Raw genomic sequence first — 14,399 nt, forward strand, 5'->3', positions numbered from 1 at the left:
ATAGATTGATGTAGTTGATGCTTACAACCTGGACATGGTTGACATGGTTATTCGTAACAATACAAATCAAGCAAGTGAAATTCATTAATTATCAGGTCAAAAATAGACCGCAACTAGAAATTTAGTCAAAAATCAACTCTTAAACCTTTTGCGTTTCACCTCCCTAATTATGGTGTTGATGAACATGGATGTTAGTAGTTGTTTATAAAATGTGGGTTGAAGCAATTAAGCGTTAAAATATTTCCGAGTGTTATATAGTTTGCTAATATACAGCCATAAACAGTTCTATCCATCATAATTATCTTCGTTTTATGTAACGTAATCGGTGTCACAGATCAAGTTACGAAGCAGCAATAGAGTCAACGAATACACTACAAAACAGATAAAGCTAAATTAATGCTTTTCGAAGTGATTTTACTGCAGTAAAAGACTACTTGAATATGAGAACACTTAATATTCATGTGACCAAACGGACATTCAACAAACCTACAGCAATTGCAATACGAAATGACCTCCTCTTGTCAGGCCGTTCAAGGTCGTCGAAACGAAACGGCGGGCGGATCTGACAAGCAAGTTTTCTTTTCTACTCTATCATACTTTGCCTGGGGATTGGTCTTTGCATATTCATGGATGAATTTCACCGGATATGCGTTTTCACATAGGCGATTGGTGACGAGAGCAATTTAATCATCCAGGCATTACTTTGAACAATTTTTTTGACCGCGCACTTAAAACTTCTTATACTTACGTTTCAAAGGAGACAAAATTGCTGGAATAATTAATCACATACTAAATTCCGCAGCAGAACTGACGAAAGTATGGGAAACAGACTACTCACTCAAACAACTATATATATATAGTTTGATAACCTTTGTCATTCCAATTATTTACATTCATTTATGTCAATTGTTCCATATTATTTCCTATCTCAATGTAAAATTCCAATACATATTTGGTTGTAAGCAGCTGACGCGAAACCACGAAATATAATGAGTCCATATTATCCTGCATCAATTTTTGTTCTGGCTTTATTTAAATTTGCTACCTGATATTATTCAGACTATGCATCGTTTATTTTCGTGGGACAGTGAATACTGTCCATTCCATCGATTCTAACCTATAGCCTCGAACTAATTGAACAGGTTACCGAAGTATTTTGGTTTTTCATTTCTTTTTTTCCAGCATCCTGCAATAAATTTCAATGGGGAGTACGGACGGTGACTAACTAAAATTCAGCACTACCTAATTCAAATTCATTCGCCTATTCTACGTACTAAAGTTCTTATTTCTCAAATACTTTATACCTACTATTTCAATAAAAGTCTTTGCTTTCCAAACCTCCCATCACTTACTTTTGGATAATGGCTAACTTTTCGAGAGTGGCCGAGATTTTTGAGCAAGCATCAGTGGCGTTCGGTCGATTGGCCCAACTTACTTTAGATCTTAAGCAGTTCCAAGCGCAACAAAATGATGGGGATTCCAAGACCTGCGGGAAATGGTCACAAAAGGAAGTTGAAGATCTTAAAGCTGCTATTGGACGTTTTGGATCTGATCTGTCAAAGGTAGCTGAAGCTATCGAAACAAAGACCATTAACCAGATAAAACAAAAGCTAAAAACCCGGGCCTTTCAGGTATCTAGATTTATTTATGTCTCATTATCATAGGATGCTGGTCTTGGAGATATTTCCTTTGAAAATGAGGCTGCGGATACAGAAACCAAACCAAAAGTCACGACTCCAAATGCTACTCCAGTAATTTTAAGCGTTTGTCTGTAACAAATTTCAGGTGGAACGTGGAAGACGTAAGCAAGCTTTGAATCAAATGCCTGAACCAGTGGACTTGCATCCTCCTAAAGTAAGTGTAGGGTTCACTATTTATGTATTATCAAAGTATGATTAGATCAGAATTCACTTATCATTCATGCTTTTCTACATTTTACTAAGAGGGTACTGATTAGGCGCATATTATCATCCCTTATTATCAAACTTTTCTGCAGTGTTCAATTTTTCCGTTGTGAAGGATGGTTTTGTGATCTTAGGAATGAAGTTTCTGTTGTTAAAATGGAAGAAAAGAATGTTGATCGATTGATTAGATTCAACTTTACAATGTTGCCGAGTGATGATTACTCACAGTACCGGATTATTTATGTAAGCGTCTGAGTTTATAATCAAAGACAGGTCCAATAGCCGGAAGACTAGGACTTTTATGTAACAAAATGGTAATAAACTGTCGTAAACGATTAGAGAATATCAGTTTATGGGTCACTCCAATTAATCAAAACTTGACTGTCAAGCCTAACTCTTAAGCCTTTTATCACTTCCCAAATGTCATCAATACTATTTTTGTTTATACTGTTTTACTACTCATCCTGTTAGTTACATCTTCGTAGTTATGTGGTACGGTAACTTTGGCTAACAAACATTCGTTACAGGCTATATGTTGATTACGACTGACTAACTAGTCATCTTTACTTAAGAACCACCATTTGTCCGGTAACTATACACCAGACAAAATAGGTACAGCGGAACTGCAATTCAAACGTAAATAAGTATTTAGTTCATTTCGGTCCGTATCACCTCTAAGCATTCTCTTTGTTTATTGTTTTGTTTTTAGAGATCCAGATCTGATGTCGACGATTTGAATGAATATACCAATTATGCACCTGAAGTAGAAGTTCCAGATAAAAACCCAACCAACCGGCTAGTAACAACAAATCATATAGTAATGAAAATGTTACACCGCAAAATAACGATGATGGTCATAATATTTTAAAACATAAGCCAGTTGGCAGTACACTATCTAGTGTTTTATCCAAACCGATATCACTTGCTAGACCAGATGTAAGTACTTTTGATGATCGTCATCGCAAAACAACCACGTCAGTAAATGTCCTTAGTTCTGGATATAATGCAAATGAATCGAAGTATGAAGATTATGACGTAAGCAAAAGCTTTTTCTTAAATTGATATATTTGGTGATTTTTCTCAGTCTTACATTTGCGATTAGCACTCACCATACACTGATATCAACTAAAACACCGTGAAGCCCCGAATACCTTTTCCATTCTGGTTTGAGACTGTTTAGTGTTGTACACTCACAAACCTATGTTGGCTCGAGTCTAGGACACACAGGTCTTGTAACGAGCACATTATCTTTAAGTTACTGAGTAGGAATCTAGTGATCTGAATTTTCAACTTGAGTCGATTCCAGTCAGTCACTCAGTCATACGCAACATAAAATGTGACATATATGCATAAGTTCGATTCGCTATGTCATATCACCACAGTGACATGTCAAAGTTGTTAAGTAGTAACAGTATTAGTGATAGTACAAAAGATCAGGCATGGGCTGCATGATTTGATAAAGAATAAATTTGTGGAGTAAAAAGTATAAGATACCTTGGATCTAAAAGAAGACGAAGAATGAGTGTATCTGCACTATTGAAACCAGTTTTAAGCCATGTCACCTGACCCATCAAATTGTTAGTTACGATAATTTAACGAATGGGAACCAGGTAGTATGTATCTGCCAAGATGCTCCAGTTCAGCTATCAATGAATTCGTGAAGTGATGCCACATGTCCCTGAATTTATTCCAGTATACTCCTACACCATCAGCCAACACAACATGTTGTTGTAGACAGTAGTTGGATATGCGTAATACATGTCCCAACTACTTCAGTCGATGAAGACCCACTAACCTTTTATCTACATATTTACCATCTGTACGTAGTATACTTTCTAACCTCGGCATTGACCACTTGATGATCCTATCATGCATGAGGAATTCTTGAGTATTTATTTTCAAATACTAGTAACCTACGAATGTTCTCTATGTTCAAAAGCTGTGTTTCATAACTAAAGTAGAGCAGAGTGATTTGACTGTCGGTATATTCGTCGTTTTGGTTGGCAAGTGAACATCTCGCCTATACTGCAAGTAATGTACGTCGTCACAAGTCAACTGAGCTTTCTAAACTGGTGTCGAGATTTCATTTGCGTTATTGGAAGATGATAAAGACCAACTTTCAGTCTAACTATCTCTACTAACTTTCATTCATAATCTACTTGTCCAATCAGCCATGATTGCTAAGTGTCTAAGTAAATTCACTAGAAATTTTTCTTCTAATTTGTTATTAAATGTAATATGAATGTGAGTAGCATTTTGGCTTGGAAAGTATCTGTAAAAACTCCGAGTAACCCCTCTTACATTGTGAGATACTTATGAGTAGTCCCGTTGTTACGGATTTCCAGGTTACACTGAAAGTTTATAATGTCTTTATATATACTGTAACTTTCTTTTTGGTCCTCATTTCTGAAGAATTAATCACTAGTCTACACGTGTGATCTATTGTGTAGTATTTATCATATATAGTGATGGTGACTAAAGTTGTAATATAGATCTTATGATGGTTATTTGTTGTTATTTATCGACTGATACCAAATGTATTTAATCGACTGCCCCGATGACCGATGTTTTATGATGTAGGAGTAGGTTGGAAGAAAGCTATGGACGGCCAGACCAAAACATGGCACAAATTCATGAATTCACTGACAAGTGGACTGAGCCACGTTGATAGGTGTAGACTACCTGGTTGGGATCCGCGAGATAATAGCAACCAATGGTTGGAGACCTTGGATGGCATGGCTCAAAATCATTTGCAATGGCGCACGTGCATCCACTCTTTGTGTTCTCGCTTTTTTTCCTCTGAATTTATTTTACTGGATTATACTTCTTGAATAACATCTTCAAACCCTAATCTCTCCAATTACTGCTACCACTATGGGGTTTGAATCGACGATTGTATCTGTGTACTGATGTGGTATAGTAACTCGAACTGATGTACGTATGTACGAAGTTCTACGTTGTTGCTGACTGACTGAATCGATTGTGTTATTGAAGTATATTAGCATTTACTGAATAAAAATGTTTACTAGTTTAATGTTAAGAAATTTTATCAGCTGTGACAGTAGTGCTTAATACACTTCCGTACTATACGTTCTCTCAGCTTTAATTCAAGTTATTAATTAAGGTGAATGGGTATTAGAAGGGGTTTTGTGGAGATTTTTAGAAATTTCAATAGTTGAAATCATGAGTCAATTGAAGCTAGACCACCATGGAAAACCTGGACCGCCATTTCGTCCTAGTATGGGACTCCACGGCGATACGCATTTACGACCCCGCCACGCGGGATTCGAACCTAGGACCCATCGGTCTCGCGCGCGAGCGCTTAACCATTAGACCACTGAGCTGGCAGGCATCCAACGGTGTTAATGTCTAACTTCAACCAGTCCACGAACTTGCGCCATCGTCTTCAGAGAGTTGATATCTCACAACAGACCTGGTTGAACTCCGCTGGTCACTGCTTCTCACTAAAACTCCAGGAAATGCCTCTTGAAGTCAGCCACTAGTGAGCAGATGATTATTATCAGAAGGGGTTTTATGGAGATGTTTAGAAATTTCAATAGTTGAAATCATGGGTCAATTGAAGCTAGACCACCATGGAAAACCTGGAAGCACTGGACCACCGTTTCGTCCTAGTATGGGACTCCTCAGCAGTGTGCCGTCCAGGTTTTCCATGGTGGTCTAGCTTCAATTGACTCATGATTTCAACTATTGAATAAGTATTTGTTTGACAAGAGTATTTCATTTCTGAGTAGGTTTACGAAGCATATTGATATGAATACGTAACGTAGAATGTATTATTTTTTTGTCATTCATAATAAATATATATCAGCCTGTATGAAGTTACTAATTTTGTTGTGAGTACGTGAGATCACAATCGGATGTTTCAAAGATGAGTAATTAAACTTGTTCAAACCACTAGGCTTGGTTATTCAATTATGTTTTGTCATTCTTTTCAACTGAGAAGTTTCACTAAATTTTCTTAAATATTGAAAAGTCAAATGCTGTATCATGTTTTACGATCAAGGTTTAAGACTTGTCAGTTCATGTATGAACCCCTCTCCCAATGAAGTTAGTTGGAATGAAATTAACTAGTGAAATGCGTTACACTGAGCGGTTACGTACAAGCCAAAATCACAATATAGCATCTATGGTTTTAGGCTTTGTCATAGGATTAGTTATACCTACATATCAGTGTCTAGTACTTGAGAATACTAACTTATAATTTAAGATTCAGTTCAATTTTCTAGGAAATCATATCTCATCCTGGAAACTTTCTAGATCTTCCTTTCCATTTTTTCATCTAGAGCGATGACAGCGATTATGATGGTGCTGATGGTCGTACACCCGGAGAAGATTACGAATCAGACGAAGAACAAGAGGAAGAGGCTGACGACAACGAGGATTACGATGAATAACCAGCAATAAATTGATTTGTTAAATATTTGTGTATATGTCTTCATGATTATTATTATTCATTATCATGTAAATTAGTGTTTATACTGATAAAATAAGTTAACAAACTGCTTGTGGTTATTTTCTTTTCATATGATATCAAAGAACTACGATCTCAATGGGCTCTCAGGATTCAATTTTAGGGTCATACATTTAAAAACTGTCCCGTCTACCTCGACTTACGTTGTTATCTGACGTCTCTCAAGATCTCAATAAGTAAATATAACCGTCAGAAATTCACAGCATGAGACCTAGTATGGATTTGTATTAACCTAAAAACTGCCACACACCATATTAATGTAACCAAGATAGGTAATTAACACGAGGTGCAAAGCTATGGAGGGAAAATTAAAAATACTACTATCCATTATAGTTATTAAGATTAAACCTAAGAAGTATAGTTCACGGCAAATGAATCAGGTCGAAGAATAAAATAACACTAAGCTTAAAGTTTGGTGAAAGATAACGAATAAATACAACTAAATTTATACTTAATAGCACACTATCAATATTACTAGTGGGTTGTTACAATCATTCTTGTTATTACAGATAAATCAAATAGTTTAGGAGTATGTTGTTGAGATCAAATAATATATACCATCAAGAAATATGTAAAGTGCTTACCGACTGTCATCAGCAAAATGGGTAGTGATAATTTCACAGCCAATTTGGCCATACAGTTATTTTTATAGAGCTGGACGAAATTATTTCTTTTGGCCTTATAAATCATGTGGTACTCGAGAATACTGCGCGACAGTCCGTTCTGTTTTGGTTTACGGCAACGAAACATGGCCATTAAGAGTAGAAGGCACTCGCAAGCCACTAGTATTTGACCACAGATGCCTCAGAAATATTGCTGGCGTCTGCTGGGTTCACCAAATAAATAATAGTGAGGTTAGACGCAGGGTATTAGGGAAGGATGGCAAATCAGTCGATGAGGTTGTGAGTCTTCATCGACTGAGATGGTTGGGTCACGTGTTACGTATGCCTGAACACCGATTACCACGACGTGCAACGCAAACCGGTGTAGGAGATGGTTGGAAGAGGGTTAAGGGCGGCCAAACCAAAACGTGGCATCAGTGCTTGAAGTCACTAACTTCTAGTCTGAGCCATGTTGGTAGATGCAGACTACTTTGTTGGGGTCCGCGTGACTATCGTAACCAATGGTTGGAGACTCTTGGTGACATGGCTCAGAATCGATCACAATGGCGTCGGTGTATACACTCTTTGTTTTCCCTTAAACTAAGAGATTAAAATTGCTTCATATCTTTCTTTCTACGAACTAATTCTTTCTTGCTGCACTATATCCTTATTGCAATCTTTCTTTTATATATTAGCACCTCTGAATTAACTACTTTTATGAATCCGTTGTCCATCTTGTTGTGTTAATGAGGTATGGCAACTTGGACCGATGCATATATGTGCCTGGTCCTACGTTGCAACTGACTGACTGATTTTTGTTCAGGTTTACCAATAGATTGATGTAGTTGATGCTTACAACCTGGACATGGTTGACATGGTTATTCGTAACAATACAAATCAAGCAAGTGAAATTCATTAATTATCAGGTCAAAAATAGACCGCAACTAGAAATTTAGTCAAAAAATCAACTCTTAAACCTTTTGCGTTTCACCTCCCTAATTATGGTGTTGATGAACATGGATGTTAGTAGTTGTTTATAAAATGTGGGTTGAAGCAATTAAGCGTTAAAATATTTCCGAGTGTTATATAGTTTGCTAATATACAGCCATAAACAGTTCTATCCATCATAATTATCTTCGTTTTATGTAACGTAATCGGTGTCACAGATCAAGTTACGAAGCAGCAATAGAGTCAACGAATACACTACAAAACAGATAAAGCTAAATTAATGCTTTTCGAAGTGATTTTACTGCAGTAAAAGACTACTTGAATATGAGAACACTTAATATTCATGTGACCAAACGGACATTCAACAAACCTACAGCAATTGCAATACGAAATGACCTCCTCTTGTCAGGCCGTTCAAGGTCGTCGAAACGAAACGGCGGGCGGATCTGACAAGCAAGTTTTCTTTTCTACTCTATCATACTTTGCCTGGGGATTGGTCTTTGCATATTCATGGATGAATTTCACCGGATATGCGTTTTCACATAGGCGATTGGTGACGAGAGCAATTTAATCATCCAGGCATTACTTTGAACAATTTTTTTGACCGCGCACTTAAAACTTCTTATACTTACGTTTCAAAGGAGACAAAATTGCTGGAATAATTAATCACATACTAAATTCCGCAGCAGAACTGACGAAAGTATGGGAAACAGACTACTCACTCAAACAACTATATATATATAGTTTGATAACCTTTGTCATTCCAATTATTTACATTCATTTATGTCAATTGTTCCATATTATTTCCTATCTCAATGTAAAATTCCAATACATATTTGGTTGTAAGCAGCTGACGCGAAACCACGAAATATAATGAGTCCATATTATCCTGCATCAATTTTTGTTCTGGCTTTATTTAAATTTGCTACCTGATATTATTCAGACTATGCATCGTTTATTTTCGTGGGACAGTGAATACTGTCCATTCCATCGATTCTAACCTATAGCCTCGAACTAATTGAACAGGTTACCGAAGTATTTTGGTTTTTCATTTCTTTTTTTTCCAGCATCCTGCAATAAATTTCAATGGGGAGTACGGACGGTGACTAACTAAAATTCAGCACTACCTAATTCAAATTCATTCGCCTATTCTACGTACTAAAGTTCTTATTTCTCAAATACTTTATACCTACTATTTCAATAAAAGTCTTTGCTTTCCAAACCTCCCATCACTTACTTTTTGGATAATGGCTAACTTTTCGAGAGTGGCCGAGATTTTTGAGCAAGCATCAGTGGCGTTCGGTCGATTGGCCCAACTTACTTTAGATCTTAAGCAGTTCCAAGCGCAACAAAATGATGGGGATTCCAAGACCTGCGGGAAATGGTCACAAAAGGAAGTTGAAGATCTTAAAGCTGCTATTGGACGTTTTGGATCTGATCTGTCAAAGGTAGCTGAAGCTATCGAAACAAAGACCATTAACCAGATAAAACAAAAGCTAAAAACCCGGGCCTTTCAGGTATCTAGATTTATTTATGTCTCATTATCATAGGATGCTGGTCTTGGAGATATTTCCTTTGAAAATGAGGCTGCGGATACAGAAACCAAACCAAAAGTCACGACTCCAAATGCTACTCCAGTAATTTTAAGCGTTTGTCTGTAACAAATTTCAGGTGGAACGTGGAAGACGTAAGCAAGCTTTGAATCAAATGCCTGAACCAGTGGACTTGCATCCTCCTAAAGTAAGTGTAGGGTTCACTATTTATGTATTATCAAAGTATGATTAGATCAGAATTCACTTATCATTCATGCTTTTCTACATTTTACTAAGAGGGTACTGATTAGGCGCATATTATCATCCCTTATTATCAAACTTTTCTGCAGTGTTCAATTTTTCCGTTGTGAAGGATGGTTTTGTGATCTTAGGAATGAAGTTTCTGTTGTTAAAATGGAAGAAAAGAATGTTGATCGATTGATTAGATTCAACTTTACAATGTTGCCGAGTGATGATTACTCACAGTACCGGATTATTTATGTAAGCGTCTGAGTTTATAATCAAAGACAGGTCCAATAGCCGGAAGACTAGGACTTTTATGTAACAAAATGGTAATAAACTGTCGTAAACGATTAGAGAATATCAGTTTATGGGTCACTCCAATTAATCAAAACTTGACTGTCAAGCCTAACTCTTAAGCCTTTTATCACTTCCCAAATGTCATCAATACTATTTTTGTTTATACTGTTTTACTACTCATCCTGTTAGTTACATCTTCGTAGTTATGTGGTACGGTAACTTTGGCTAACAAACATTCGTTACAGGCTATATGTTGATTACGACTGACTAACTAGTCATCTTTATTTAAGAACCACCATTTGTCCGGTAACTATACACCAGACAAAATAGGTACAGCGGAACTGCAATTCAAACGTAAATAAGTATTTAGTTCATTTCGGTCCGTATCACCTCTAAGCATTCTCTTTGTTTATTGTTTTGTTTTTAGAGATCCAGATCTGATGTCGACGATTTGAATGAATATACCAATTATGCACCTGAAGTAGAAGTTCCAGATAAAAACCCAACCAACCGGCTAGTAACAACAAATCATATAGTAATGAAAATGTTACACCGCAAAATAACGATGATGGTCATAATATTTTAAAACATAAGCCAGTTGGCAGTACACTATCTAGTGTTTTATCCAAACCGATATCACTTGCTAGACCAGATGTAAGTACTTTTGATGATCGTCATCGCAAAACAACCACGTCAGTAAATGTCCTTAGTTCTGGATATAATGCAAATGAATCGAAGTATGAAGATTATGACGTAAGCAAAAGCTTTTTCTTAAATTGATATATTTGGTGATTTTTCTCAGTCTTACATTTGCGATTAGCACTCACCATACACTGATATCAACTAAAACACCGTGAAGCCCCGAATACCTTTTCCATTCTGGTTTGAGACTGTTTAGTGTTGTACACTCACAAACCTATGTTGGCTCGAGTCTAGGACACACAGGTCTTGTAACGAGCACATTATCTTTAAGTTACTGAGTAGGAATCTAGTGATCTGAATTTTCAACTTGAGTCGATTCCAGTCAGTCACTCAGTCATACGCAACATAAAATGTGACATATATGCATAAGTTCGATTCGCTATGTCATATCACCACAGTGACATGTCAAAGTTGTTAAGTAGTAACAGTATTAGTGATAGTACAAAAAGATCAGGCATGGGCTGCATGATTTGATAAAGAATAAATTTGTGGAGTAAAAAAGTATAAGATACCTTGGATCTAAAAGAAGACGAAGAATGAGTGTATCTGCACTATTGAAACCAGTTTTAAGCCATGTCACCTGACCCATCAAATTGTTAGTTACGATAATTTAACGAATGGGAACCAGGTAGTATGTATCTGCCAAGATGCTCCAGTTCAGCTATCAATGAATTCGTGAAGTGATGCCACATGTCCCTGAATTTATTCCAGTATACTCCTACACCATCAGCCAACACAACATGTTGTTGTAGACAGTAGTTGGATATGCGTAATACATGTCCCAACTACTTCAGTCGATGAAGACCCACTAACCTTTTATCTACATATTTACCATCTGTACGTAGTATACTTTCTAACCTCGGCATTGACCACTTGATGATCCTATCATGCATGAGGAATTCTTGAGTATTTATTTTCAAATACTAGTAACCTACGAATGTTCTCTATGTTCAAAAGCTGTGTTTCATAACTAAAGTAGAGCAGAGTGATTTGACTGTCGGTATATTCGTCGTTTTGGTTGGCAAGTGAACATCTCGCCTATACTGCAAGTAATGTACGTCGTCACAAGTCAACTGAGCTTTCTAAACTGGTGTCGAGATTTCATTTGCGTTATTGGAAGATGATAAAGACCAACTTTCAGTCTAACTATCTCTACTAACTTTCATTCATAATCTACTTGTCCAATCAGCCATGATTGCTAAGTGTCTAAGTAAATTCACTAGAAATTTTTCTTCTAATTTGTTATTAAATGTAATATGAATGTGAGTAGCATTTTGGCTTGGAAAGTATCTGTAAAAACTCCGAGTAACCCCTCTTACATTGTGAGATACTTATGAGTAGTCCCGTTGTTACGGATTTCCAGGTTACACTGAAAGTTTATAATGTCTTTATATATACTGTAACTTTCTTTTTGGTCCTCATTTCTGAAGAATTAATCACTAGTCTACACGTGTGATCTATTGTGTAGTATTTATCATATATAGTGATGGTGACTAAAGTTGTAATATAGATCTTATGATGGTTATTTGTTGTTATTTATCGACTGATACCAAATGTATTTAATCGACTGCCCCGATGACCGATGTTTTATGATGTAGGAGTAGGTTGGAAGAAAGCTATGGACGGCCAGACCAAAACATGGCACAAATTCATGAATTCACTGACAAGTGGACTGAGCCACGTTGATAGGTGTAGACTACCTGGTTGGGATCCGCGAGATAATAGCAACCAATGGTTGGAGACCTTGGATGGCATGGCTCAAAATCATTTGCAATGGCGCACGTGCATCCACTCTTTGTGTTCTCGCTTTTTTTCCTCTGAATTTATTTTACTGGATTATACTTCTTGAATAACATCTTCAAACCCTAATCTCTCCAATTACTGCTACCACTATGGGGTTTGAATCGACGATTGTATCTGTGTACTGATGTGGTATAGTAACTCGAACTGATGTACGTATGTACGAAGTTCTACGTTGTTGCTGACTGACTGAATCGATTGTGTTATTGAAGTATATTAGCATTTACTGAATAAAAATGTTTACTAGTTTAATGTTAAGAAATTTTATCAGCTGTGACAGTAGTGCTTAATACACTTCCGTACTATACGTTCTCTCAGCTTTAATTCAAGTTATTAATTAAGGTGAATGGGTATTAGAAGGGGTTTTGTGGAGATTTTTAGAAATTTCAATAGTTGAAATCATGAGTCAATTGAAGCTAGACCACCATGGAAAACCTGGACCGCCATTTCGTCCTAGTATGGGACTCCACGGCGATACGCATTTACGACCCCGCCACGCGGGATTCGAACCTAGGACCCATCGGTCTCTCGCGCGCGAGCGCTTAACCATTAGACCACTGAGCTGGCAGGCATCCAACGGTGTTAATGTCTAACTTCAACCAGTCCACGAACTTGCGCCATCGTCTTCAGAGAGTTGATATCTCACAACAGACCTGGTTGAACTCCGCTGGTCACTGCTTCTCACTAAAACTCCAGGAAATGCCTCTTGAAGTCAGCCACTAGTGAGCAGATGATTATTATCAGAAGGGGTTTTATGGAGATGTTTAGAAATTTCAATAGTTGAAATCATGGGTCAATTGAAGCTAGACCACCATGGAAAACCTGGAAGCACTGGACCACCGTTTCGTCCTAGTATGGGACTCCTCAGCAGTGTGCCGTCCAGGTTTTCCATGGTGGTCTAGCTTCAATTGACTCATGATTTCAACTATTGAATAAGTATTTGTTTGACAAGAGTATTTCATTTCTGAGTAGGTTTACGAAGCATATTGATATGAATACGTAACGTAGAATGTATTATTTTTTGTCATTCATAATAAATATATATCAGCCTGTATGAAGTTACTAATTTTGTTGTGAGTACGTGAGATCACAATCGGATGTTTCAAAGATGAGTAATTAAACTTGTTCAAACCACTAGGCTTGGTTATTCAATTATGTTTTGTCATTCTTTTCAACTGAGAAGTTTCACTAAATTTTCTTAAATATTGAAAAGTCAAATGCTGTATCATGTTTTACGATCAAGGTTTAAGACTTGTCAGTTCATGTATGAACCCCTCTCCCAATGAAGTTAGTTGGAATGAAATTAACTAGTGAAATGCGTTACACTGAGCGGTTACGTACAAGCCAAAATCACAATATAGCATCTATGGTTTTAGGCTTTGTCATAGGATTAGTTATACCTACATATCAGTGTCTAGTACTTGAGAATACTAACTTATAATTTAAGATTCAGTTCAATTTTCTAGGAAATCATATCTCATCCTGGAAACTTTCTAGATCTTCCTTTCCATTTTTTCATCTAGAGCGATGACAGCGATTATGATGGTGCTGATGGTCGTACACCCGGAGAAGATTACGAATCAGACGAAGAACAAGAGGAAGAGGCTGACGACAACGAGGATTACGATGAATAACCAGCAATAAATTGATTTGTTAAATATTTGTGTATATGTCTTCATGATTATTATTATTCATTATCATGTAAATTAGTGTTTATACTGATAAAATAAGTTAACAAACTGCTTGTGGTTATTTTCTTTTCATATGATATCAAAGAACTACGATCTCAATGGGCTCTCAGGATTCAATTTTAGGGTCATACATTTAAAAACTGTCCCGTCTACCTCGATTTACGTTGTTATCTGACGTCTCTCAAGAT

The 14,399-nt window shown here is 36.8% G+C and overlaps 1 protein-coding gene across 1 annotated transcript; it reads left to right on the plus strand.

Annotated features, from left to right (window-relative positions):
- Nucleotides 1-195: 195 nt before the first annotated feature.
- On the plus strand, nucleotides 196-14,283 carry BAP18 (Chromatin complexes subunit bap18). Its single transcript, XM_051215352.1, has 6 exons — nucleotides 196-1,142; nucleotides 9,014-9,463; nucleotides 9,497-9,583; nucleotides 9,618-9,686; nucleotides 10,446-10,771; nucleotides 14,044-14,283. The coding sequence occupies exons 2-5, from the start codon at nucleotides 9,194-9,196 to the stop codon at nucleotides 10,602-10,604; spliced, it is 585 nt and encodes a 194-aa protein (XP_051068565.1). The 5' UTR covers nucleotides 196-1,142; nucleotides 9,014-9,193; the 3' UTR covers nucleotides 10,605-10,771; nucleotides 14,044-14,283.
- The last annotated feature ends 116 nt before the right edge of the window (nucleotides 14,284-14,399 follow it).

This window comes from Schistosoma haematobium, chromosome 2 (assembly GCF_000699445.3).
Source record: "Schistosoma haematobium chromosome 2, whole genome shotgun sequence".
In the NCBI taxonomy this organism is placed as follows: Eukaryota; Metazoa; Platyhelminthes; class Trematoda; order Strigeidida; family Schistosomatidae; genus Schistosoma; species Schistosoma haematobium.